General features: G+C 51.9%; 6 protein-coding genes across 6 annotated transcripts; all 6 read left to right on the forward strand.

The window, feature by feature from the left end:
• The first annotated feature begins 5,934 nt into the window (after positions 1-5,934).
• C8Q69DRAFT_40596 (hypothetical protein) lies at positions 5,935-9,580 on the forward strand. The gene is made up of 3 exons (XM_028628100.1): positions 5,935-6,146; positions 6,233-8,294; positions 8,352-9,580. The coding sequence occupies exons 1-3, from the start codon at positions 6,069-6,071 to the stop codon at positions 9,431-9,433; spliced, it is 3,222 nt and encodes a 1,073-aa protein (XP_028489534.1). The 5' UTR covers positions 5,935-6,068; the 3' UTR covers positions 9,434-9,580.
• C8Q69DRAFT_40591 (hypothetical protein) lies at positions 9,581-11,908 on the forward strand. Its single transcript, XM_028628097.1, has 2 exons — positions 9,581-10,156; positions 10,247-11,908. The coding sequence occupies exons 1-2, from the start codon at positions 9,728-9,730 to the stop codon at positions 11,741-11,743; spliced, it is 1,926 nt and encodes a 641-aa protein (XP_028489535.1). The 5' UTR covers positions 9,581-9,727; the 3' UTR covers positions 11,744-11,908.
• Positions 11,909-12,223: 315 nt separating this feature from the next.
• Positions 12,224-15,924, forward strand: C8Q69DRAFT_452896 (putative cora family metal ion transporter). Its single transcript, XM_028629592.1, has 4 exons — positions 12,224-12,970; positions 13,083-15,047; positions 15,108-15,310; positions 15,369-15,924. The coding sequence occupies exons 1-4, from the start codon at positions 12,582-12,584 to the stop codon at positions 15,437-15,439; spliced, it is 2,628 nt and encodes an 875-aa protein (XP_028489536.1). The 5' UTR covers positions 12,224-12,581; the 3' UTR covers positions 15,440-15,924.
• A 4,249-nt stretch (positions 15,925-20,173) lies between these two features.
• On the forward strand, positions 20,174-22,858 carry C8Q69DRAFT_396586 (phospholipid metabolism enzyme regulator; the record flags this gene model as incomplete). Its single annotated transcript, XM_028627747.1, has 1 exon — positions 20,174-22,858. One exon carries the CDS (start codon positions 20,174-20,176, stop codon positions 22,856-22,858), a length of 2,685 nt encoding a protein of 894 aa, XP_028489537.1.
• Positions 22,859-23,838: 980 nt separating this feature from the next.
• Positions 23,839-25,682, forward strand: C8Q69DRAFT_40870 (ulp1 protease family protein). The gene is made up of 8 exons (XM_028628212.1): positions 23,839-23,870; positions 24,091-24,252; positions 24,580-24,607; positions 24,685-24,699; positions 24,753-24,802; positions 24,853-24,872; positions 24,926-25,477; positions 25,605-25,682. The coding sequence occupies exons 2-8, from the start codon at positions 24,193-24,195 to the stop codon at positions 25,657-25,659; spliced, it is 780 nt and encodes a 259-aa protein (XP_028489538.1). The 5' UTR covers positions 23,839-23,870; positions 24,091-24,192; the 3' UTR covers positions 25,660-25,682.
• Positions 25,683-26,214: 532 nt separating this feature from the next.
• Positions 26,215-27,755, forward strand: C8Q69DRAFT_452918 (PrpF protein). The gene is made up of 2 exons (XM_028629593.1): positions 26,215-26,406; positions 26,486-27,755. The coding sequence occupies exons 1-2, from the start codon at positions 26,392-26,394 to the stop codon at positions 27,653-27,655; spliced, it is 1,185 nt and encodes a 394-aa protein (XP_028489539.1). The 5' UTR covers positions 26,215-26,391; the 3' UTR covers positions 27,656-27,755.
• The last annotated feature ends 18 nt before the right edge of the window (positions 27,756-27,773 follow it).

A 27,773-nucleotide genomic window follows, 5' to 3' on the forward strand; every position in this document is an offset into this window, starting at 1 on the left:
TGAGATCGTTTCTTTCTCGTGCAGGACCGCAAGAAAACAGAAGATGCCGATGAACAGCAGGCTTTTTTAGCAGAGCGCCCCGAAATGCCGGTGACAGCAGGTGATGATAACGGTGCTTCGGGGCTTGATTCCTTTGTGGATATATCAAGAGGATCGGGTGAGGAAAGATTCCCAAAACAGCTCAGAAGTAGCTCAGAATCTCCTGTGTCTGGAGATAAGGAGATCGATATGTCTTTGGTCAGATCGCGAAGTAGAACAGTATCGGCTTCCCCGAGCAGACAAAGACGTCTATCTGCTGCACGGCCCACGGATCTGGCATCCTCTCCCACAGCTGTCCCATTGCACTTTCGCAAACCTCCAACATCACCCGGTGTCCACCGCTCACCGTCAATGAGCTCGCCCGTCGTCCAATCTCCTAGCTCCCCTTCTCAGCAACGCTTCGGTCATCGCAGTCGAAACTCGACGGAATTCAAGAACGCACGAGAGTTCCGCCCCCTGTGGCTTGTTGAGCGACACAGCTCTGGCAAGTTTGACCAGCAATTAGACGAGCCCTTGCCTTCTCTTCCATCCAGCAAGACCTCATCCAGGAGCACATCCGTGGAGGATTTCAAGTCTCGTCGTTCCGAAGACGTCATCCCAACCTGGCAGACCCAGGATGTAACTCAGATGATGTTCGACCAGAGGCAACGACCAGTGGGATTGAAGGTCTCAACAACTGATCCACTTGAACATACGGATCATGATATCCTGGGTTCCCAACAAGTCACACCGACAGCCGAGACGTTCAGCGAAAGCCTTCCTGTTGAGAAGAAACACAAACCAAAGTACGAGTTCCACTCGCCGTCGGAGCTCTTGCAGGATCCTTGCGCATTCATACCCTTGCCACCCTCACCAACGCTATCCTCCCTGCCCTCCGCAGAGGGCTCTGCCGTCGGAACGAAGGACCACGAGAATCAGGGAGAAATCGAACATGAGCAATTACCGTCCCTTCGAGAGTCAAGACCTTCCTGCCCCACCGCTGAGCGGAGTTCAACTTCGACCCAAGAAGCACGATCCATATCTGAGCCTGCGCCGCAATCCAACGCGGCCTTGTCGTCGCTAAAGGAGGCGGGATTGGGGGCGGGATTCGGTGCGATTGTAGATGCAGCTATTTCTGCCGCTGTCAGCTCCTCAGACAAGCTAAAAGCTAAGCCAATAGCACTTGAAAACGAGGAAGTACCTGAGATAAGAGTCAGTTTGCCAACAACAGATGAGGTAAAGGGGAGCGGGGTCGACCAAACATCCACTTCTTTGACTTCTGAACATGATGTCGCTGTCCCTGTTGACAGCTCTGAAGCCGCTGTCCCAGGCGCAGATGCGCAAATACCTCTTTCGTCGACGAGACAGCCTGGAAGCCGTAGCGCATCACCATTTAGCAAAATCGGTAGCTTCGGGGATGTCGTTGATGCAGCTGTGTTCGCGGCTGTCAAATCCGCAGAGACGAAACCTACAGACGAGGAGCCCTCACCCTGGAACAAAGTCGAACCGGATCAGACCGCAATTGTCTCCGAAAAAGAGGCGCTTCCAGAAAGGACAGATCTTGCTTCCGTTGTTGACGCAGCAGTACTCGCCGCGACTGGCGGAGATCGGAATATCAAGTCGCCTGGACAAGATGAGCAGCTCGGAAACGATGGGACAGGGCCTGACAACGCCGAGACCCTTGCAGCTGAAGGAGTCTCCAAAGAAATAAAAGACGCCAGCACCGCAACTTCGGTGATGGATCACGAACAGCGCGTTGAAACCGTCAATGAAACCGTCAATGAGGTTGAAACCGCCAATGAGGCAAGTAAAGATGTTGATAAGCTTGCGGCTGAACCGTCTCAAGAACATCGAGAAGCTCCGGAAGCTGCCCTGGCGCCCATGTCCAAGAAACAGAAAAAGAAGGCAAAAAAGGCAAAGAAGAGCGAAAGCGTGGATTTGACGTCTCAGGAACCAGTATCCACTCCTGAAATGACCACACCTTCCACTTCAGCGCCAAATCTGGACAGCGCTGCAGACTTACTGGAATTCAAAGAGGTGTCTTCTGAGGCTGATAATATGTCTGCACCTGCGGATCCTCACGTTGAACCTGACACACCCACTCGGGTGATCGGCGAACTGCAAGAGCAGACGGAAGAGCCGTCTACTCCCATATTATCTAAGAAGGCCAAGAAAGACAAGAAGAAGAAAAAGAATAAGGGCTCTGTATCAGAAGGCCAGCATGAAGATGCTAGTAACGCTGAAGTCACTCAAATTGCCAACGAAGGTCAACCAGCGGATGTGACGGAGGCCGCCCTTGAAACAATCAAGGCCCAGGAAGAGGCACCGAAGCCGTATGATGAACAAGAGAAGCAGACAGAGGAAGCTCCTGTAGAAGCGGCTAATACTGAAGAAGTTGTGGACGGAACTCTCTCGGGGTCTGCGGCTGTTCTGGCAGAAGCGGTGGAGGCTCAGAAGACCGAACCTGCCGCTCCAGAAACGGCGGTCGAAAATGCTCCCACCGAAGTCACGCCGGACAGCGAATGGGCAGAGCCTTCTAGTAAGAAGAGCAAGAAAAAGAAGCGCAAGAGCAAGGTCGAGAATTCCGTAGAGACCGGTGCCGAGACCAGCGAGAATCTGGACGTTGAGAATCGCACCGATGCAACTGCCATTGCTGAGCCAGAAGGCGTAATCGAGCAGCCTCAGGTGCAGCCTCAGGTGCAGGCGCAGGAACACCCTCAAGAGCAGCCTCAAGAACTGGCGCAGGAGCAGCCTCAGGAGCAGCCTCAAGAACACCCTCAAGAGCAGCCTCAAGAACTGGCGCAGGAGCAGCCTCAGGAGCAGCCTCAAGAACAGCCTCAAGAACAGCCTCAAGAACAGCCTCAAGAACAGCCTCAAGAACAGCCTCAAGAACAGCCTCAAGAACAGCCTCAAGAACAGCCCGAGGAGATACAAGCCCCAGAGACATCATCACGCGAAATTGCGACAGAAGAAGCCACTATTGGGAATGCAGTCGATAATGCCCAGGTTGAATCTGCTCCCAGTCGCAAGAAGAGCAAGAAAGAGAAACGGAAGAGCAAGCAGGCGGAGAAATTGGCAACTGAATCTTCCGTCATTGTCGATCAGCAAGATGCACCTGCTTTTGACAATACAGAAGCAATCTCCGTTCCTGCTGTGGGCGCAGAAAAGGCAGGCCAAAATGCGAACAACTTGGAACTCCCTGCTCAAGAACCCGTTTCTGCTCCAGAAAAGGAACAAGACGCTCCTGAAAGCATTGCTGAATTCACTGAAGCCCCGGAAGCCCCTGAAGCTTCAGAACCTGCCATTGAAGATAAACGCGTCGATTTATCCATGGCTGTTCCAGCTCAAGATGCTGCGGCCCAGCCATCGGAAGCGAACACAGAACAGCTGCGGAATGAGCAGCAGAAAAAGAGCAAAAAGAAAGGAAAGAAGAATCGCAAGAGCGTAAATTTTTCTGAGCCAGAGCAGGAGCCCAAACAATCAGATGTTGTTGTTGATGCTGCCCAAGCACAGACACCGCAGCCTAGCGGTGAAGCTGCAGAGATTATTAACGACGATGTGGATCAAGCCGCCCCCGCAGCCACCGCGGAAGTCGGGGCGCTTGAATTGCTCGGAGCAGAAAACGGTTCATCGCCAGATCTCCAGTGTGGAGAACGATGAAACCAATGATCGCGAACCACATGTGTCGCCGCAGATTAAGCCGGATTCTGAGCCTCAGGATGACTCTTTCGGGGCAACGACGTCTACAGGTCAAAACAACGAGACGGATAAGAACGCAGAGGACCCGCAGTCTGCTGGTCAAGATGAAACCGGAAACGCCCCTGCTGCTGTCACTGTCGCTGAGGCGGATACCACTGCCGTCCCCGTTGGAGAAGATACCCCTTTGGGCCCAGTTCCACCAGCGATAGAGGAAACAAAGCCAATTGAGGAAGAGGCTGTCAAGGAACCTGTCGTGGAACCTACTAAGGAAGCGCTGCCGCAGGAGGAAGTCCCAATGACGCCAGCTCAGAAACGGAAGGCGAAGAAGGACAAGAAGAAGCGCCAATCTCTAAAGGAAGAGGATACTCCTGCTCTCGAAACCACCGAGCAGCCTGTCAGCGAGCCTGCCACTCCAGCTGCTGAGGAGACACCGGTGGTACCTGATTCCCCGGTGGGAGAGAAACCGGAGGAGGAGGAGGGAGATGTCACTCAAGAAGAACAGCCAGTAACTGAACAGGAAGAGCCTAAAGATGGAAATGGAGAAGGCGTGGACGAGTTCCAGTCGGCGAAGTCAAAAAAGAAAGCGAAGAAAGATAAGAAGAAACGTCAGTCTCTCGCCCTGAGTGACGACCCTTCAACGCCAACCACAACGGAGGATCTCGCAGAAGCCGTCCAAGCCGCAGCAGAGGTATCAACCGCTGAAGGACCAACCGCTGAAGGACCAACCACTGAAGGACCAACCACTGAAGGACCAACCACTGAAGGACCAACCACTGAAGGACCAACAACTGAAGGATCAGCCACTGCCGTTGAACAGCCCGACCAGTCAGAGGAGACTGCGCAAGAGCCACCCGCTGTGGAACTAGTACCTGCAGCACAGGAAGAACAGCCAGTTCCAGAACAAGCAGTGCCTGAGGCCGAAGCAGTCGAAGACAATCCCAAAGCACCCGTAGAGGAGTTCTCGTCGCCTAAGTCTAAGAAGAAAACTAAGAAGGATAAGAAGAAGCGTCAGTCGCTTGCTATTGCGGAAGAGGCTCCAGCCACTGCAGACGCCACAGAGGCTGCCCCTCCAGCTGATGAAATAACTCCAGCTGTCGAATCTCCTTCTGCTCCGCTCGTGGAGACCGAAGGCATAGAACAACCCAGCCTCGAAACAGCTGTCGCTGAGGTTCCTGTTTCTGAAGAGGTCCCAAAAGAACAGACCGAGGGAGTGACGATAGCAGAACCCAAGGAGGAAGCGCAAACATCAGAGCCATATGAAGAGAATGCACTGGCTCAGCAAGATAAGCCTGTCCCTGGAGCTGCGCATGAGGAACATCAGCAGTCTACCACTGAGGAGCCAGCCTCCCCCGCAGTCGACGAATTCCAACCTTCTAAATCCAAGAAGAAGGGGAAGAAAGGCAAAAAGAACCGAGCCTCAATAGGCCAGGCGGAGGAAGTCCAAGACGAGGCCGAAAAGCAACCCACAGAAGTGGGTACTGTTGGACAGACCAAAGAAGAACAGCCACCTACTGAATCGTCTTTGGAACAAGCAACTGGAACTATAAATATCCCACCTGATGCTTCTGAAGAGAAGTCTATCGAAGAGTCGCAGGATGAACGCTCCGAGGAGCCTACAGCAATCAGCAGTGAAGACGTTGGCTCCGCAAATGCCGACAACGAGGGGACAGTAGTTGCTGAAGCAGTGCATGCAGTTCCAGATAACAATATCCAGGAGACGGAAGCTGCTGAATCAGAGATCAGAAAGGATGAGCAGACCAATGACAAACCTTCATTCCCTGATGTTACCCTGGAATCGACAGCTGAGTCGGCTACGGACCCTACTGTTGAGCCTACTGCTGATGTGGCCACCGAGTATGCAGTAGACGCTGGGACTGAACCTACGACCGAATCGAAAGACCAGTCAGCTTTGGAAGCGGAGCCGGACTTGGAATTCACATCTCTGACGTCCAAAAAGAAGTCGAAAAAAGACAAGAAGAAGAGACAGCCTGCTGACTGGACTGAAGAGATTCCAACGGCTACGCCCAACGAGGTCAGTAGGGTAGAGGGTGAGGACAAGGACGAAAAACCTGATACAAGCATCACTCAGACTGAGGAGACCACGCCGTCCACTAAGGCACCAGACGAAGACGGAGATGGATTCATGTCTGCCAAAGGAAAACGGAAGGCAAAGAAAGACAAGAAGAAACGACAATCTGTAACCTGGGAAGACGAGAACCTTGCCGCCCCAACCGAGCCCACTACTGCAGCTGAAGATAAGCCTGTCGAAGAAGTCGAGATTTCTCGCGAGGCACAAAGGGCAACAGAGAGAGATATCAGCCAAGATGCGCCCGTCATAACGACCTCTGCCGATGAGAATGCCTCCGCAGAGGAGCCCAAGCCGGTCGAGACCTTACTCCCGCCACAGGAGACGCCTGCGGAATACGATGGTAAAGAAAATCAGTCCTCCGAAGAAAAGAAAACCGGCGATGTGGAAAAAGAACCCCATTGGACTGATGAGATGGCGTCGTCGCAGGCCGAACAGCAGAAAGAAATGCCTCCCGTACTCCCTCACCAGCCGCCGTCCGAGTCTATTGAGCCCGAAATGCCCACCCCCAACACACCCGTTACAGAGCCAGATCATACGGAAACCGCCAGGCAGGGAATAGAGTTCGGTGAGAAGGAACGCGAGGAACCGAAACAAGGTGAACAAGGATCCATACCTGGTGAAGATGAAGGGACATATTCGGTGACCTCCACGAAAAAAAGTAAAAAAGAAAAGAAGAAGAAGAAGCGGGAATCTGCCTCCCTACCGGATGAACCTTCAACTGCTGCAGATGCGTCGTTTGATGCAGAAAATGTAGAGCAGTCTGCACTGGAAGTGATCTATACAGGAGACGTGGAGCCATCAGAAACCGTTCCTGAAGATCAGCCTGCCACCGGGGTAGATGATACCGGAATTCTGGAGCCTTCGAACCCGGAGCAGCCGCCGACCGCTGCTGCTGAGGACCTTTGGCCGTCACCAACGTCACAGAAGAAAAAGGGAAAAAAGGACAAGAGAAACAAGAAAAAGCAGGAGACAGTTGAACTGCAGGATGACAATGTCTATTCTCGAGCGGAGACAGCAGAGCAAATACCAGCAGAGGCCCCCGAGGCCCCTTTTACTCCCGAAGATGTGACTGCGACAGACAAGGAAGCAGGAGTAGCCGCTGAAGAAATACCTGCGGAGCCTTCAAAGGAAGCTGAACCTGAGCAGGCTGTGCCGGCAGACAAAGAGGAACCGCCACCAGAATCGCAACAACTAGAGCCAACGGGGACCGAGGTGATTGCCGAAAACGAAACGGAAATTCCATCACCTGCTCAAGTTGCAGAATTCGAATCCAAGCAGAATGACATGGTCGAGGTCGAAGATCAGGCAGCTTCAGTACCGGCAGAGGGCGCGATCGACTCTGCGGAACAACCAGCTGGATCACATTCGGCAGAACCTGTATCCGACGATGTCAAGGAAACGATGGAAGCACAACCTGAAGAGACGTGGGCTATTCCGTCAAAGAAAAAGAAGAAAGACAAGAAGAAAAAGGCCTCCTTGAGGGACGAGCCTACCGCCGCTGCACCTGAGACTGAGGAGCAACATTCTTTGACTGATGCTGCCACGCCTACCACAATTGAACCTGGTCACGACTCTACTGTGGAAAATGTTGAGGGCCAACAAGCCACCGAAAAGATGCCAGAAGAGCCAGGTGAAGACTTCTGGGCAGTGTCTACCAAGAAAGGGAAGAAGAAGGGTAAGAGAGGCAAGTCCAGCAAAGATATGTCGACTACTCTGCCACTGGAAACTGCAGAGCCAAAGGAGGAATTAGTACACCCGGTTGATGAAGGTCTCGCCACACCTCTTGATAATGTACAAACTGGCGAAGACCTTGCCGTCCCTCCTGCCGCCGAGGAAGGAATCAGTGTCCTACCCGATGATATCTCTATAGCACCAGAACCAGTCCAACCTTCGATTTCCCTTGACCCATTCGATGTCCCGTCGGACGCGGAGAACACTGCTGAGAACTCAACGGCCAATGGTGCCAACGATGCCAACGAACTGGCTGATTTGGGTCTCGATCCGCCGGCAGATGAGGCACTTCGCAAAGCGCAGGAAGAGTCCGAAGATAGACTACGTCGACAAGCTCTGGAGCAGGACTCAGATCTCACACTTGCAGAGGATCTGTTTGGTGATCGTCCAAAGGAGATAGCCCCTGAAAGTCCGTCAACGAAGAAGTCCAAGGGAAAAAAGAAGTCGTTGCAGAGAGCTATCCCTGACGAAAACGAGGATATACCAGAGCCTGCTACAGATACAATGGGACTGACAGCTGAAGAACAGGAGTCAGAGGGAGGATTACAAGAAGAGCCTTCAGCCCTAGAGAAGTCTCGATATGATGAAATGCTACTGAACCGCAGTTCGTCGAAGAAGAAGAACAAAAAGAAGCGCAAGGACACCATCAGTTTGGAACCCGAAGAGCTAAAGAGCAAGGATACTGTAAAAGAGGTCCAAAGCGAGGCGGAAACTGAGAAGTCGACTCTTGTTCAGAAGCAAGATACCGCGCCGACAGGTGAGCTAGACCCTTATTCAAACGATGATTCCTGGCCTCCAATTGAATGGGACGAAGACACCATGGATGCCGTCAACCAGAATCTGGAGGAACAGGCTGAAACCGAAGAACCTCCGGAGGAATTTCCCATTGTATTTGTTGACCATGGTCCAGGCGTCATCGGTGATTTTGCAGATACCCCACGGATCGAGGAACTACGCGAAGAAACTAAGCAGCTGGAGGAGCCCTCCGGCGAGGATATCTGGGCTGCACCCTTGAGCAAGAAGGATAAGAAGAAGAACAAGAAGAAGAAGGAGGCCCAGGAGAAGGCTGTAGCTGGTGAATATCAGGATGAGGAGCTTGCAGCTCCGGAACAGCCGCTTCCTACGCCAGAACCTGCAGTCGTTGAACCGCGTATCTCTGAAGCGCCAGCCCCCGTAGTAGCCTGTGAAGCTGAGGATCCAGACGAGTCCTGGTCCACGACTCTGAAGAAAGGAAAGAAGGGAAAGAAGAGTGAACGACGGAGCCAATATCCGCCGGAGGAGCAGCCTGCCGACGTGGAGGAAAAGGCCTCGGAGAAGGTAAAGGATGAAGCAGACGAGAACAGAAAAGATGAGGAGAAGCAAACCGAGGAGAAGGCAGAAGTGAAGGACACGGAAGAGAAGACTGCTGATGAAGTGGAAACCAAAGAGAGTTCCCCGAACATGGAAGAGGTCGCGTCAGTGCCAGCTCCAGAGCCTACGCCCATTATTTCCATCGACGAAAAGCCACGGGAAATATCTTTACCCCCGAAGACGAGCAAGATTGCCAGTATCTTCCCAAATCTAGAACGGGCGTCCTTCAAACGGCCGGTGCCACGCCCGTCATCAGAAAAACTTACCGAATCCAAGGAGTGGTGGAAGCACCCAAAAGAGGTGGCTGAGGACGAGACCATTGGTACAGATGCGAGTCGCGCCAGCGCGATCCAGGTCTCTGAAGCACCTCTCGCGGAAGATGCACAGTCCCTCCGGGACAGCGGCCATGCGGCCACAGAGCAGCGGACGGGGAATTCGGCCCACTGGCAGGATGAGAAAGGGGAGCCTGATCTCTCGACGGCAGGCAAAAAGATGCACCGTAAAACACCGCCCGTGGAGGCAAGCTCGCAAGATCGTCCATCGTAAGCATCTCTTGAATCCTCTTCGACGCGAGCTGACCTGGAGAATAGCACACCGAAGCAGAGCGGCGGGCTCCATCGTACGACGTCCATCCACGGTCACCATCACCATGACGGGCATCCGCTGCCATGGTCATTGGACCAAGAGAAGAGTGACGCACCGCGCTCTCTGTTTGGCGGTCCCGTGGGAATCAATAGCGACGTCGTGACTCCGCCCCGGACGCCGCTGGGGACGATCCGCGAGCACGATGAAGAAGCTCCACGACGAACCGCCGGGGGAAGCGGGACGCCGAAGCTGTCCATGGGACCGGAACATCGTCTGCCTCCACCGGCAACGCCCTCTATCACAGACGATGCGCTGTCCACCGATGACCAGCTTAACCGACCGCGCAGCCGAGCCCCCGCGCAGCAGCTAAATACGCCGGAGCAGAGAGCGCCCGTCGTGCGACCCAGCAGCGTGGGCAGCATAGGCAGTATAGGCAGTATCAACAGCAGACGATCGACCGGGACGCCGCCATTGCGCCGGGTCAGCCGTAATCTTAGCGGCGATCTGCGCGCAGCCAGTCGGCTGGAGGAGGAGAAGGAAAAGGAAAAGGAGGAGGCGGGGAGGCGCAGTAGCGACTATAGTCGGGCGGCCGAAGACGAACTGGTCAATCTCCCCTCGTCTTCCACCTACGACCCCGTCACCGACAAGGGCAAGCGCCCGGTGCGAGTCATGGCCGATGTCTATGTAAGTGATGGTTTTATCTATTATTATTTTCATTGTTAGTATTGATTCATTGCTTTTATCTTCGTACTGACGCTCTTCCCCACACAGGAGGGATGGGGTGAGACCCCCAGCTCGCCCCGGTCGCCCAACCGACCTCCCAGCGTCCGGCGCCGTCGCAGCATGCAATATCTACAAGAGCTCGAGACTCGCCTCGACCAGTTAATTTCCGAAAACCGTCTGCTCGCCGCCGCCCGCGATGAAGCCGAAAACAAGATCCGCACCCTTCGCAGTGCACGCCGCAAGAGTGACAACGCGCTCAACCGCAGCGATGCCGATCTCCGCGACAAGGAAGCAGAAATCACCCAGCTGAAGAACTCGCTGGACTGGATGCAGAAGGAGGTCGCTCGCCTGACCGAAGAGAATGAAGGCCTCACGGCGACCAACGCCGGCCTCGAGGCCGCACACCACCAAGAGCTCAAGGAAGCCCGTGAGGCTTCCTCCCGCGAGCTAGAAGAGCTGCGGTCGCAGCACCAGCAGTTATCTACGGGGATGGAGGATATCGTGCGACACGAAATCGAATCCGCACTGGCTCAAAAGAACGAAGAACTGCGCCTCCTGCGGACAGAGCTGGCGGCCACGCGCGACAAGGTGCAGGAGCTGCAGCTCCAAATCACTGCATCACTCCCGGAGGACGATGTGATCGTGTCGCGCGACGAGGACTATTTCGATGCCGCCTGCCAGAAACTGTGCCAGCATGTCCAGCAGTGGGTGCTGCGCTTCTCCAAGCACTCCGATCTACGACGATGCCGCCTGCTCAGTGAGATCAACGATGAGAAGATCGCCGATCGGTTCGACAATGCCATCCTGGACGGATCGGACGTGGACAGCTACCTGGCCGATCGAGTGCGACGGCGCGATGTGTTCATGTCGGTGGTGATGACAATGGTGTGGGAATACATCTTCACGCGGTACCTCTTTGGCATGGACCGCGAACAGCGTCAGAAACTGAAGACGCTCGAGAAGCAGCTGGCGGAAGTAGGATCGCGCTGCGCGGTGTCTCGCTGGCGTGCGACGACACTGACTCTATTGGCGCGCCGGCCGGCCTTTGCCCGTCAGCGGCTTAACGACACCGAGGCAGTGGCCCTAGAGATCTTTGGCACATTATCGCGCCTGCTGCCACCGCCGTCTGCAGTCGAGGGGACGTTGCTGGACTCCCTGCGCAACGTGCTGCGTGTGGCCGCGGACCTGTCGATCGAGATGCGGACGCAACGTGCTGAATACGTGATGCTGCCACCACTGCAGCCCGAGTTCGACGCCAACGGCGACCTGGCGCGGCAAGTATACTTTAACGCCTCGCTGATGAACGAGCGCAGCGGCCAGACGACGTCGAACGAGGAACTGGAGGCGCAACAAGCAGTGGTGCGGCTGGTGCTGTTCCCGCTCGTGGTGAAGAAAGGCAACGACCTGGGCGAAGGGGACGAGGAGATCGTGGTATGCCCAGCGCAGGTGCTGGTGGCTCGTCCATCCACGGAGAAGAAGGTCGTGCGCGTGTTGAGCGGCGACCGAATGTCTATCGATGCTCCTTCAGCCATGAGTAACATGATCTAGGTAGTGACTGTGAAGAGGTCCATCTCCAGCCAGAACCCTCGAGGCGTCACACTCGTCGGGTTATGCCTGCGGAGAGGACTATCACGTCGCAGCTCTTGGTTGTCTGTTGATATCTAATTTTCTTGTTTCCTTGTTAGATGTTTTCATTTTTTCGGTTGATATGCCACATCTGGCACATGGATTGGTCGTCCCTCTCGCCTTGATCGAGATGCGGACGTGGGACAAAAGGAGACCCGCTGCTTTATTGGTTCATTAACGGTTAATCTTGGTTTCGTTTCTTTCTTGTGTGTACCTCATGTTCTGTGATGAGATGAGATGAGATGAGATGCGATGTCATGCCTGTATGTATGTACTTCTACCATGATGATAATGAATGATGACCTTATTCCATCTTCGACTGTCGAGGTTGCAGATACGACCAGAATAATAATAGTCTATCTACTGTGTATTTATGTATTATTTATTATCATATAGTTGGTTCTGCAGTCTGGGCCTGAAAGCGTCGATCCGTGGGTCGCCCTTCCAGCTTATGACTTCATCCGACGACCTTCTCTCCTCCTCTCTTTTTCACCACAACTCGTTCCATCTGGTCTTCAGGTTGTTTTTCTTGTCGACTTATCTAGTGAACTTATATCCATCGTCCATGCCAGCCTCTATCCGTCTTCTATGGCCAATGAGTCTTATTGATTGCTGCCTCTCTCTGGCCTCTTCCTATGATGCTCTGGCTGGCCTGAAGAGCAACTCCCCGCCATCGTACTCTAGACATGAATCAATAGGAACCCTTGATCTACGAAACTAGACACAGACGATTTTCTTCTAGCTCGCCCTCTTCTCCGCCATGGACGACCCCCATCTAACCGCCTCCACTGGTGGCAGCTCTGGCGCTGTCGCCCGATCGCCCATTGACGACGCTCCAGCCACTTCATCCTCGACCCGCCCGGATGCCGGCGAGAGCAATCCGGCCAAAAAGAAGAAACACAGGAACCGCCCGCGGCGACGGCGCAATCGTCGCCAGTCTTTCCTGACTGCTGAGGACATCAATCCGTCTGGAGGGACGACGAATAACGCTGGAGGTGCCCCGACGACTGCATCAACTGCCGCTGCTGGTTCTCTTGGCTCTGCGACGGGGACAGCCACCGCGAACGGCCGGTCGCGGCTCTATCATCTGGGCCAGCGATCGAATCTCAGCGGGACCAGTTTAGACAGCGAGGCCTTGCTAGATCATCGGTACGTCGGTTGGTTCACCGCTGTTTGTGAACAGAAAAGAGATCACCTTGCCCCCCCAGTCCGCTTGGCGTCATGGGTTGGCTGACCTGGGCTATCTGCTATCTATATCTAGGGACCAACCGATGATGCGCCCACGCAGAGAGAGCCGTCTCGCGACTCAGTCCGCCCGCCCAGACTCATGGAAGAATCCCTTTCTATCTGCGGACACTCCTCGTCGCTCGCAACGGTCGGGCCAGAGATACCATGCTACTGTGGTTTCTGATGACGAGAGTGATGATGGCCAACAGGTTGTTGACGACCGCACACCATTGATCGGGCCGTCGTCGACGCACACCGCGAGTTTTGGGCGATATGGGACGGATCAATACCGACCAGTCTCGCGGTCAACGGTGTCCAGTCGTCGCTCTGGTCGCAGCCCCGGGGCAGACCGTGATTATGATGTTAATAATCCGCCCTCCATCCCGGGCAGCCCCAAGCTCGGGCCCGAGATGGGCTACGACGATGCGTTGACCACGGGTGTAGACTTTGACTTTGGCAGCGCAAGATCACAGGAAGGACGAAAGGATTCCGGCAGCCGTGATGCTGTCATCAACGTGGATGGCGAAGCCCGATCGAAGAAGTCCACGGACTCTTCGCCTCCTTCCCCAAAGCAGCCCCCGCCAGATGTCCTGCGGCGACGCCGGACAATCACCTTGCCGGCCGAAGAGGATGTATGCTTTCCGACCGAAGTCATCTCAGAGCTGGCAGAGGAGGAGTTTGCTCGACGGAGTGGGCGCGCGGAAGGTGAGCGGCGGAGGCGACGGCGGAGAGAGTGGCCCGATCTCGAAGTACTGGAAGAATGGAGCAGAGAAGAGAAGGAGGAGCGCAGCGGAGACCTTAGAGTGAAGAAGATCAGTGAGCCCGTGCTCGTGGGCGGCCGACTGCGCCCTCAATATGCGGGATGGCGCCGAGAAGAGGAAGAGATGCCATATCGGTTCACGTACTTCAACGAGGATTTCCCGAGTACGATTCACGCTCAGACGATCTCTGAACTCGTGCAACCCGGAGGCAGCTTCCGGGAGCTCTTCATCCCAGATCCGCCCTTGCTTGAGGACGATTCATCGTCGGACGAGGAGGACGACGTTTACTCTGTTCCTGAGGACGTTCCTGGCAACAACACGGCGACTGGAGGAAGGAGTTCACTAGCCCCGTCAACGAACGGTGCCATCGGGCGAAGAGACAATCGCAATCTGTCCGCCATCAGCGAGGCAGCGGTGACTGACTCCAGCACCACGAATAACAATGGTCACAGCAACAATGTATCTTCCGATCAATCGCCCCTGCGTGGAATGTTATCGCACGACAAACCAAAGCGCTACGGACCGCGGCCAACTTGGTGGTTAGATGTCCTGTGCCCGACGGACGCGGAGATGCGTGTGATTTCCAAAGCGTTTGGCATCCATGCCCTCACGGCGGAGGACATCATGATGCAGGAGGCCCGCGAGAAGGTCGAGCTGTTCCGCAATTACTACTTCCTCAACTACCGCACTTTCGAGCAAGACAGCCATAACGAGAACTACCTCCAACCCGTCAACATGTACATGGTGGTCTTCCGCGACGGCATTTTGACCTTCCACTTCTCCCAGACGCCCCATCCGGCCAATGTACGACGTCGAATCCGCCAGCTTCGGGACTATCTGCTCCTCAGCTCTGACTGGATCTCGTATGCATTAATCGACGACATTACGGATGTCTTCGGGCCATTGATCCAGACGATCGAAGATGAGGTCGACGACATCGATGACACCATCATGCAGATGCATTCGGCCCCTAACAAGGATTCCAAGGATAGCAAGAATGACGACAAAGGGTTGAGTGCAATCCCCCCAGGAGACATGTTGCGACGGGTAGGCGAGTGCCGGAAGAAAGTGATGGGCATGTACCGTCTGCTCAGCAACAAAGCCGATGTTATCAAGGGCTTCGCAAAGCGCTGCAATGAGCAGTGGGAGGTGGCGCCCAAGTCCGAAATTGGTCTGTATCTGGGCGATATTCAGGACCATATCATGACAATGACAAGCAATTTGGCCCACTATGAGACGTGAGCTTTTCCCCCATGCAATGGTCTCATTTAAGCGTTCAATGACTAACACGGCAGCAGGCTGCTGTCCCGTGCCCACTCCAACTACCTCGCCCAGATCAACATCCTCATGAACGAGCGCCAGGAACAGACCGCAGATGTTCTGGGTAAGCTGACCGTCCTGGGTACGATCGTGCTTCCCATGAATATCATCTGTGGTATGTGGGGAATGAACGTGAAAGTGCCTGGTCAGGATATTGATAACCTCTCCTGGTTCTGGTCGAGTATGCACCTGTTCTTGACCCTATTTTAAAAGACAGTGGATGAACTAATATCTGATAGTTACGGCCGCTCTGCTCATCTTCGCTTTCGTCTCGTTCCTTATTGCCAAGCGGGTCTACGGAATTGTATAGACGGACACCAATGTCCGCTGGATGCTACTTAATCCACAACTAACACCTCAAGCTCTCACGAATCCCTTGGTTATACACTGTTCTCGAAAGAGCAGGGATGAATGTGAATATAATGCGCGTGCAGTACATACATATATACCACACCTGAGCCTTCAGATTAACGACAACTCTGTGGGTCATTACTGTTTTGTTTAATTCTCGGTATGAATATCCTCGTCACGTCAATAGACCGGTTCTTGGACACCTGCAAAGGTAAGGCGTTGGCTCGCTTCATTTGCGAAAAGTCAAGATGGACCATGGCGTCAATGTTGGAGCAGATCGATTTATGTTTTCTTTTTTTTAAAGTTTAGATTGGGCTATATACTTGGTTAATCTCTGTTATTGGTACTTGACAAGAATAGTTGAGCAATCTCCAATATAACTGTTGTAATCTTTACCTGGTCCGTTATGAATGGATTATTTGTTGGATATAGGAGCATGAATGCAACATGTTGTGATTCCAGCATTGATTCGCTGCCAATGTGTGAATAAACTCGGCAGTCAGGGGCAAATCCCAACTAGAAGACCCTCGAGTCACTTATCACTATCACTACCCCTTCCCCGCTTTTGGTCCCTCTTAAAGCCTTTGTAATCTTCTCTTCCTCTTCTTCCCTTTGTTTCGATAAACAGTATCTTCGTTACCCATTATGACAGAATATAGATCTATCATATGTACCATAAATGATTGTCCCATAACATACAGTACTAATATATGAACTACATGTTCCGCCCTCAACAGTATGCAAGTTTTTTTTTTACTTCCCCCTAGTCTTTTTAAACATTTATCTATACGTTATCTCTATCTAATACCAATCCTATATGGCTAGTTCATAGGTAGCGGGTAGTATAACCTACCGTATCCGGATTTGGCGAGCATCATATAAATAATCTATAACTTCTATTTACATACTGCGGAAAACTTCACATTCTGGGCTATGAACCACGCGTGCCATTCGGTAAGTAGCCATTGCAGCTCTTGTATTTCGCCGTGCTAGCATACTAATTGAAGTATCGTAGGTGCCATAAAACTTCTTATCGTGATTCCCAATCGCCAATATGCCTTGTCCTGAAGTGATACTGCGATGCCGAAGAGAGCACGGGGGCTGGAGTTTCATGGGCCCTGAATACGGGAGCTGTGGTGAAGAGTGACCTGAAAAAGGGCCAGACCATAATGTTTAACAACAGACGCTTGATGAAACTGCAAGGGCTTTAGAGGTTCAAGAACAATCGGAGTATGCTGCTTCGATTACAAGGAAGCAAACGGGAGGATCAAGGGGGAGGGAGGGAGCCCTTTCGGAGAACAGCGATTGGAAAGGCGCTGCTTGGCCAGGCAAACTGGGACTCTGTGGAATTAATGGCGCAGCTATACTACGTCCTGGTTCAGGATATTGATCACGTCACAAAGCATCTGCAGAGCCAGAGAAGAAAGCTCTTCGAGCTGGCTGTTTCCAAATACGGGTTGCACACGACATTAGAACGCTCCTGTTACGGAAAGGGGAGAAAAAAAGAGCAAGCGCAAAGCCCAGGGTCAAATCCAGCACAGGAAATCCAGCAAATTATGAGACAATCCCCGCATACCACATAGTACACGGCCTGTCGGCCAGATAAGAACTCGGGGGGGGGGGGGGGGGGGGCTTATCTTATATCCATATTGTGGGAAGGATATATATGTTTCGTGCTAACCTCCAATATGCATTCTTATCAACTTACAACGAAACAATTTTTGTTTTTTTGGCACAAAGACCAGACAGACCTCCAGACGGGTTCTTTTATGTTACTTTGCTCTTCGGTAATAGAGCACAGTACAATTTCGAAGCCTGTTCCAGCACAGCAGACTCAAATTCCCCTGGCATAGCGCCATAATGTGTCTCTGAGAGAGTGAGTGCATGATCTTACTTAGGGCTGGAAGTGCGGACCAATAATTGGCAATCAAACAATGTCAATTCTTCCAGTACTTTTTACAGACTTCGAGGGCGAATAGTTGGACAGAATATCGTGGAGAGAATGCGACAAAACTGTGAATTAGTTAGCTAGTGGTACTATGAAATATATTATCGGCTTATTTTATTGGATCAATGTATTTCAAAAGCGAGCGACATACCCCTCCGCAGTAAGCCAGGCGATCCTTTATTCTTCCGCCATATTGATATAAATATACCTTTAATAGTTCATGAGCAGCGAGGAGTCAATACTAATATTAATAATATGATGAGCGGCTGGAACAGCAAAATCGAGTCTCTAGGCAGCATTAAGATAAGTAATAGAACATAACTTGCCGAAACATGGGTCTGCATCACTTCACGGTATGAATTCTGATCATATTCTAGCGCCGATCCGTGGGACGTGGACTATTTAACTTCATCTAAGTGCAATCTCTATGATCTTACGGGTGCTGGCATGGAAGCAAAAACTGTTGCCATATTAAACAGCTGTGATTTTAGTTGCCTTGTGAGCGGAACCAGATGCGTACTAGAGGAAACGATCAGGAGTCGAACTATATTTCCGATCAATTAGGTAGAGCGCTAGACTCTTCTTCGCACCATTCGATAGTGAGTTATTATGAATATGGGGAGAGTTTTGTATGCGTATATCGTGTTGGGATAATAGCCAATTCCAAATAAAAACAACTTTGGATGCAGAATAAGACGATAAACAAGACGGTGAGAGAGTATTTGGAACAGGAGAGAGATCTTGGAATGTACATCACAGACACAGAGACCAAGACTCAATACGTGACCATGATGATTCCAAGGAAAACCTCATATAGTTACTGAAAAATCAACACCAAATGCTTTTAGAGTTCGACTTCCTCGGCACGAGATGCAGCACGCCTAATCTCCCGCGCATGCAGGCGTGATGCTTAAAAGCGTCAGTAATATGGTTAAAGTTAATCTAACCGGCTACTACATGGATTGGAACCTGATTTATCGGTTAGTTCCCGCGGTGATGCCTGGTTTCAAAGTCTTCGAAATGAGGAGCGGTGAAAGAGTTTTCCGGCAACGTTCTGGAATAATACCGTCCACATTCCAATGTTGCGAACGATAGTATACGGTATTGTTGATGCCGTATAGTTCAATTACTAGGATGGAACAAATCCTCCGACTAACACCCCGGTTATAATCATAATAGCATCCAGGAAAAAGAGAGACAGTTCTGGTATCCGAGATTATCCCGCTTATAACCGAGTCCCCGTTAGTATCTACTATCTGCAGTTGACTGATTCCATGCAACTTCTGATGAACATGTGGACTCTGCAGCTTTCAGAGTGAGGCTACCGCTAGAGTGATGGTGAGAATGTTGGGAAGTGAAATAATGGCTTTTCGTCTGCCTCTTCTGTATGGATCAAAGGCTCACCGCATAGCCGGTACGTGGACGCTGGCATCCATGATCCTCGAGACTACCAGCTATAGATAGACACTAACCCGGAAGCTAATGGGATTCTGCCGCAAGACGACGCACGCTAGAGCTTTCCGGTAAGCCTGAGGGAATTCTGGAATGCAATAAGCGTTAAGCGTGGAAGGTTGTTTGGAGAGAAGCACCGGGAGGATTTGTGTAATTCCATGACTTTGTAGCATTGTCTGCTGCATCCAACGGGGAAGACTTGATGAGGGGGATCTGCCTGAGAGTGGCATGCGAAAGTGAAGATCAGCATCTGATAATGATTGTGAAAGGGGGTAATTGGGATAAGCACAGCTAGTTAATGAATTAATGAATTAATCAATTAATTAATTAATTAATCGATTAATTGTCATTCCCCAGGCAGCACATGAGGTCACGATGACTGAGCCGCATCTGTAACGCTGTAACCAATATTACTACGCCTGTGAAGACAACTGTGCCAGTATTATACCGTAATTTACACAGCTACAAACTCCCAGAAAGAAAAAAAACCGCCTGTCCTTTTTCTCTTCCCTTGATTCATTATCCCATCCCCGCGGGTTCCTGCAAACAGCTCCCTATTATTCCGAATCCCATCTCTTTCTATGCAATTTTGTGATTTCTCCATTAATTCCTCTTCTCCCCTGTGCTGCTTCTCTTCCCTCAACGTGCGACAGACGTGGGTTGGGCCATCCGTGACGTGGGCTGCGACTATTGGCCTTTGAACGCTCCGAACCCGCGGAGGCCCCCCAACTGTCAGAGCTAGATTGCCTATAAGGCTTGTGCCTTGGTGGACTTTGCCTTCGCTACTGACTCCAGGGCCCTTGTGCTGCTTCCACCGCCATCGTGGGAGCACGACGACGCACCATCTATTGTCTATCAACAAGCAGCCGAGCGAATGAAGCGCTAAAACTGGGATCGACATTGGCCGTCACGATCGCGCCCCTGCCCATCTATCTGACTGCAGCGCCCTTGGTCTCGTTAGTTATCGCAATCCCGCGCATCCCGACCATGATGTCCGCAGCTGCATCCGCACTCTAAGACATACTACTACTCACCTGTTGATTCCATTTCCCACTCGATGAGCTAGCTACAAGTCGTGCAGCTATACAGCAGTCTGGATCGTCGGTCCCCTCGTGATTATTCGAACTTCCTCACAGCATGTGGTCTCTGCTCATTCGTCCCGCCGTTCTGTCTGCGTAACGTCCTGTTTGGGAGAGCTCAGGAGCCCCATTTGGGACCTCGCGTTATCCACCGTCTTTCGCCCAACAATACTCTCAGCGCGGTCGCGTCAGCGACCTAGCGTGACTTGTTGAGATGGCATCCGCTGCCTCATCGAACGTATCCTCCGAACCATCGAAGCAGACAGGGAAGGCTCGTGGAGGCGCCTCATCCGAATCGGGTGTTGACGGAGATACCCTGGAACAACCGCCCTCCGATTTACAGGACGTACAGAACCCACCTGCTGCCATGTCACAACTTCCGAAATTATCTTCACCTCTGTCTAACGTCTCGACGCCTGGATCAACTGCAACCTCAACCGCCCCCTCGCGCGAGCCATCCCCCGTTCGTCATCCGCTTCGCCTCAGCGCATCAACGTCAGCCTCCAGAGTCTCTTCACGGCGAAGAAAAGGTAGTCAAGGCCAGAGCCCGAGCCGTACTTCGAATAACACCAGTACCGGTGCAGTCCCTTCTGCGACTTCCGTCCAGCAAGCGTTCGCCCAGGCGAAACCTCAGCTACCTGTCCCGGTTATCGATGCGTCCTCCAATGTCCCCAGTCCCGACAAGTCTGACATGGCCTCGCGAAACAGCCCCCAACATGAGTCGGCGAGGCCCAATACATCCCTCAAGAGATCACCACCACCTGAAGAATCTGAAACATCGACAAAAACGGATATGGCAGATGAACACAATCGGGCTGTTCCCCGTGGTGGGACGAGGGGTGCTAGCGGAGCTGGATCGGTCCTCGAGACGGTTCAGGAAGCGAGCCTTCCTTCGACACCTTCCACTGACAAGAAGTTGAGCCCGACGAAACCCGAAGAGCAACTCCCTGGTAATGGCAAACAGGCTGTCGAGAGCGGCAGTGAAAGTGGTGGAAACAGGAGTTCAGACACCAAACAAAAGAAGCGTCCGCGCGACTCGTCTATCACCTCCAAGACCGGTGATATCCCACCAAAGCGGTCCTTCACGTCCTTGAACGGTGCCCGGGGGAAGCCAGGCGACGGGTCTGTCCGCAACATGATTGTCGAGACTGAGACCGTCAGCTCGGTTCCGCAGGTATCACTTGGCGTCGGCGCCGGTGAGCGAGGGGCTTCTGGAAGAGCAGATCAAGGCACCATCCGTATGAAGCCGAGCACCGAAACGATCAGACCCAAAAAAGAAAGGAAACGACAGAGTCGGAAACCAACTGCCCTTCAGTCAGGGACCGTTTCGTCCAAAGCCGATATCTTTGAAGCCAAGGTTGCCAGCGCAGTGGATGAAGCCGATGTATCTGATTCCGACGAGACGTTCGTCTATGAGTCAAACCCTCCAGATCCTTATCCGGTTGTCCAGCACAGATATCATTCCCGGACGCCCAGCACGACTTCGATGGTCAGCCAGATGGATCAGTTCGCAGGGCGGTCTCGCACCGGTCTCAGAGATGGGGGTCACAGTGTCACTGGCAAGCGCAGTATGAAGTTTACAAACAACAATGCGTATAATAGCAGCATCGATGGTGATGCTGCTGACGATATCGGCCGAGGCTCATCTAGGGCTGAGAGTAATGGACACACGAGTCGCCATATTGGCCGCCACGGACGGAGTGGGTATGCTTCATTATTCGACCGCGAATCACCTTTCCCACCGTCGCAGCCCATCCCTAAATCTCCTCGACATCTAACGGGCAATGCCTTCCGACACAGCAGACATGCCAGTCCGAGGACTGCCCAAAACTATCGCACTATGGGCAGTCCCAGGAAAACTGGGGATGCATATAGCTACGACATCGATGGTGAGGGAGCGGATGACGAACGAACCCCGCTGGTAGGCTCTGTCCGAATCAATAGGAGCCGTCATGGTCGACGACCAAATAGTGCGAGCCTGCGACAGCTGGAATATGTGGAGCAGCGTCGACGACGATACTTTTCCCGATATGGCAGCTGTATTCTTTTTACGCTGCTGATTCTTCTGTTGGTCGGCGGTGCCACTACATTTGTCATTGCTGTGACCAAGCCACTGCGAGATCTCTCAGTAATCGAGATCCAGAACGTGCTGGCGTCAGAGCAAGAGATAATGCTAGACTTGGACGTACTGGCGGTTAATCCTAACCTCTTTCCCATTGCTGTTAATGACATGGATGTCAACATCTTCGCGAAGAGCAGGTTTGTCGGGAGCGAAAAGTTCTGGAGAGACCATGGGCCCCATCCAGATGACTTCCCTCGCGTTGAACGGAGCAAACGACGGGCCCTGATGGCACGGACCGTCAACTATACGCGCAGAGCCGATCTTGAAGGAGCTAGCCTTCTTCGTCCTGGACATGGAATTGACAGAGGCACGGATCCGATCCCAGATCCATCCGGAGATCCCCAGACCATGTTGTTGGGCAGAGTCTTTGAGTTTGATTCTCCGCTTACGTTCGACCCATCGCCGTGGGAGCAGCTACCGTCCGAATCGATCGGTCAGATCCGGCTGCGACGGCCAGGAAACAAGACGGAAGAGGGCGGCACCGAGAGATGGGAGCGTGTTCTGCAACATCCTTTCGAGCTCATTGTTCGCGGTGTGGTCAAATACCAGTTACCGCTGAGCTCGAGGATGCACCTGACGACTATCAGTTCAAGTGTCAAGGTGATTCCCGACGGCGATACGAGCGGAGGCGACGGTGATATTCCCCGTAACGATACGGTGAAGATAAATGGTATGCGGAGGTATAACTTTCATACTGTGCATCTTCCTGTCAACGACGGCCGTCCTACTGAATCATCGGCACTACAAGCTCGTACGACACGAGCATTTTCAGCATGACAACTCTACATTTCCACCTTCTATGAACAGTGACCTGTCATCCAACTTTCCAACGCATTGATGATTGTGGTCTTTTTGATTTAACATATACCCCAATCCGCGCGCATTTGTATTATTATAAATCTGTTTAGTAGCGTTATGGGCCACGGACGCCACGAAGGCACTCGGCGCCCGGCGCTCGTTTGAATATTCAAGATGTTCTATTTCTTCTCGCGTGTCTTTAGAGAGTGCGATCTCTTGCTTGCACCCTGGATCCATAGCACAGTATAATTATCCTGCCCTTCTAGCTAATCGTGAGGCGACACTCCTTCACCAGATTTCCTTTGTCATGTGGTTACTTGCTCTTCATGTCTGAGGAACGCTTTATGAAACAAAAGTATAGATAGATTCATGGGACTCATGTCAGCGGTATCGGGGGGTTCACCAATTCAGATGTTTGTGTATATATCAAGAGCACATTGAAAAGAGAGAGTCCCGACAATAAAGAACAACAATAATAATAATCAATGAATGAAAGCCGTCGGAAGTCATGATAATATATCGCCACGTGACGCAGCCACAGCCGTGACGTCGCGCCGAAAGTTGGCCGTCGATCTCCCCCGGACAGGCACGCCCAACCCCTCGATCTGGCTATCGAGATCTCTCCTGATCGTCCACCTCTTATTATTGCTCTCTTCCAGTCCAGGCAAGCTTGAGAATCCTCGTTCATCCCTGTCTCGAACAGCTGACTATTGCGACTCCCGATCGGCTGCGCTCGCCACTCACTCCGCGCACTTCCGCTGTTCACATCTAGTTTCGCGCATCTTGCTTGGCCCTTGTCTCTTCCAGCAAGCCGGCGCCAGCTAATTATCTTGTCTCACTGCTCACGGACACCAAAAGGGCAGGCTACGTTCGTCCCAAAATTCGAGCAACCCCTTTCCATCGGCCCTGTGGCATAGATCTTCAAGATCGACTATCAACGCCAACGGGATAAAGTCGTCTGACTGTCCGCAATTCCGCAAAGTACTCTGGGGTAGGTATCTCGGTTGATCGCATAAGACCTTTCTTTCTTCACCAGCTGTTTTGACGTATTGCTCTTCTGCCGTTTGCATTCCTAATTCCCTATGTTTCCACAGGTAACACCCGCGAATTCGCGATCGAAACGGTCGCATCCCCATTGGGAGCGCCGTCATCTCGAACTCCTACGCTGGGCACATCAGCAACAGGATCAACAGCAGCTAAAAGAGCGCCAGTGCAAGGAAGCCAAGTGCTGGGAACACTCGCATACGAAACATAGTCACCTGCACGCCCGTCCTCCGATAACACACCGAGCAAGCAAAACGAGGAAACAGAAGATGCGGGACGGAGGGCTTGGTAAGCTGCAGAAGCGGATGATGGGGCGTCTCGGAGAGTCGGTACGTGGAGGACATCCTTTGTTAATTGCTTGCTTTTTGTGTTGTAGAATCTGTTTGAGTGCCTGGGGTGTTTTCAAAGACTGGCGGTCTCCGCTGCGAAAGCACACTTTAGGGAGCGTCGTCTTCTTCCATTACCCTGCCCTGCCATTTCTTCCTTACTACCATCCCTGTAGTGACCCTGCGAATCGATTCAGTTGCGCCTGGCGCATTTTTGCACTTGACATTTCCTCCACGATGTTTCCTTGGGACGTCTGTCTTCTTATCTTTGGCGCAACTGTCTCTGTCTTGCTATGGTCAATTGTAAGAACGCCCGCTAAGAGTCCACAGTTGCATCCGGATGACGCATATCTGAGCTGTGAGTGAGATCCCTGCAGTGGAGTTAGTAAATCTTGCTGGGATTGCGCAGCTAATACTGTACAATCAATCCTACAGATTACGATATTCGCCGTATGTTGCCCTCCTACTGGCTCTTCTGAATAGGCCGACTGATAATGGTGTAGTAACGAGAGAGGACATTCAAACGCTTAAGAATGACTGGTTGACGGACAATGTAAGTGATGCTAGTTGGTAGCAATGAAACAAATGCTTATTCGAACGCAGGTGATTTCTTTCTGGGAAGAGTAGGTCCCTCCGAAACCTGGGCAAGCCCCCAGGAACAGGCTGACTTGCGAAGATATCTTGAACGGGAGTTCTTGACTCAGTACAAAAACTCAAATATTGTCCTCCTTCGTCCTAGCATGTCTTTCATGCTGCTCCAGACGCCCGATCCTCGCACACTCCGCGACGCCCTACCGAACTTCTCTCGAACAACGCATGTGTTTCTCCCCATTAACGACTGCCATAATGCCAACGAGGCGGAAGGTGGTACCCACTGGTCTCTACTCCTGATATCGATTGTCGATGGCATCGCATTCCATTACGATTCGCTTCCTCCTGGCAATCGGTGGGAAGCTTATCAAGTGACGATGAAATTCAGTGCTCTATTAAATAGACCCATACGCTTCATCAATCTGGATGACTCGCCCATCCAGGAGAACAGCAGTGACTGCGGCGTTTTCGTTTGTCTGAGCATGCGACATCTTCTACTGAAAAGGCTTCTAATGGCAAATTCAAATGAGAAAGTCAGCATGAGCCTAGGAGGAAAGAAGATTGACGCATCTTCCGGGAGGAAAGAGATCGCAAAAATAATCGAAGGTTTCCGAAAAGAAGGCGAAAGACGGAGATCGTAAGTTTGCCTGTTTCATCCGCTTTCTTCAACCGCCTACTATCAGAATTTCCCTCTCTCCCGTGAGCCTTTTACATGAAATTGTGATTACCATTGTCAACGGTCGAATACTGACTTATATATTGAGAGGTAGTGCAAGTCCAGCAGGGAAAAAGTCACGGAGTCCTCCAAGGATTGAATGACCAAACCAACTTCTGTCGTTGTTCTCTTCTGAGTCATTTCCAGCTTTTACGTGTTTTGTTCTAAAGAAGTGTGAACCAGGAGTGGGAGCTTGGCGTGGGCGAGTATCCGGAACCTGCTGTGATCCCAAGCGTGCCAATATGGGTCTAGTGTATCATGAGAGGTGTCTTCTACGGACTGTTTGTACTTTGTCATCTTTTGCATATTCCGGGTCTGGATCTTTTTCATCATCTCAGTTTATGTCGTGTCTTTCTAGCATTCAGCAAGCGTAAAGATGAGCATGCATAAGCAAAAATAAGATATCGTGGTGCTTTCGGCTAGAGCCATGCTGCGGATATCAAGTTGAATTCAAATTCTTTGGCAGCTAGCCTTGTTATCCGCGGGAATTGGGTATGATCTTTCGATTTTGTCGGCTCTGCTTTAAACTGTAATAATAAGCCAAGTCCTTTCTACAGCTGTTTTCATAATTACCCCAGAAACGCAGAGACCCGAAACCCCGTGTCTCCGTACATATAATATGCATTAGAGTTCACTCCGTCCACCCTCGGTTAATCTAACACCGAACAGCAACCATCTAGGAATCAACCTCAGGAGACCTAACCACGGAGGTCTACAAATTGCGTGTGTAAATTGTATGTGGTGCTCGAATAATCGTGCCGCTCTTAGCAAAACATCCTCCCATTGCTCTGGTTAGTGCATGACCCTGGCGCTACCATTGCAAAACAAACAGCGAAATGTTACCAGCCTACGTGAGTATCCCATAACTACGTGGTTAACACTATATTGAAAGAATCCAATATCGGACATCAAGCTCAAAACAAGTCCTAGATAAGGTCGACATCGCGGAGAGCATTCTCAACCACCTGCAGCGTGGCTAAGCGACAAAACAGCATCCCAGCAGCCTACTACCGCGGTGGCACATCTCGCGCGTTGATATTCCATGAGAAAGATCTTCCTGCAAAGAGAGAAGATTGGAAGCCGATATTTCTCGGAACAATCGGCTCACCGGATTTGAATGGGAGACAGCTCGATGGCATGGGCGGGGGAGTCTCCAGCCTATCTAAAATATGCGTTGTGGCACCATCGGATCGTCCTGATGCTCAGGTTGATTTCACGTTTGTCCAAGTTGGTGTGAAGAATAGTGGGATTGATTATGCTGGTAATTGTGGGAATATGACGAGTGCTATTGGGCCTTTCGCTGTTGATTCGGGAATCGTCGATCCTGCCGAGACAGAAGGCTTGACAACGGTGCAATTGTACAACACAAACACGGACAAAGTGATCCATGTGACGTTTCCAGTTTCTGACGGCGAAGCAGTCGCTGACGGTGACTTCTCAATCGATGGTGTATCCGGCTCAGCAGCGAAGATACAACTGGATTTCATCGATCCTGCAGGGTCCAAGACCGGAAAACTCCTACCTACTGGAAATACCGTCGATATCTTTGACGGTATCAGATCGACATGTATTGACGTTGGCAATCCTTGCATTTTCATCAAGGCAGAAGATCTCGGCGTCGATGGCACGATGCTCCCTGATGATACTCAGGTGCATCCCGGCCTTCTGGAACGACTGGAGTCTATCCGTAGACAAGCTACCGTTGCCATGGGTATCTCCAAAACTCTCGAAGAGGTACCTCCGTCAATACCGAAGATCTGCTTCGTCTCTCAACCTAAATCGCATAAACTCATCTCCGGTGAAGAGCTGCATGAAAGCTCCGTTGATGTGGTCGTTCGTGCGATATCGACCGGTCAGCCGCATAGAGCTCTCCCCATCACATCGGGCCTAAGTGTTTCTGCGGCTGCTAAATTGCCGGGTTCGGTATTGTCGGAGTGTCTTACTGGTGATCTTGGTGATAGGGAGGAGTTGAGGATCGGACATCCGAGTGGGAAGCTGGTGGTTGGGGCTAAGTATAGTGATGATGGGAAGAAGCTTGAGAGGGCGACGGTGTTTAGGACTGCGAGAAGACTGATGGAGGGGAAGGTGTTTTGGAAGTAGGGGGTTTTTAGGAGGGCTCATGTTGGTTATCAGAGATGGAATATGCTTGGTTGGTTATTGTTGATATGATTTTATATTAGATGGGATCTGCTGGTGTATGTATATCTTGTGGACTATG

The sequence above is a fragment of the Paecilomyces variotii genome (genome assembly GCF_004022145.1).
Source record: "Paecilomyces variotii strain CBS 101075 chromosome Unknown C8Q69scaffold_1, whole genome shotgun sequence".
NCBI classification, from domain to species: domain Eukaryota; kingdom Fungi; phylum Ascomycota; class Eurotiomycetes; order Eurotiales; family Thermoascaceae; genus Paecilomyces; species Paecilomyces variotii.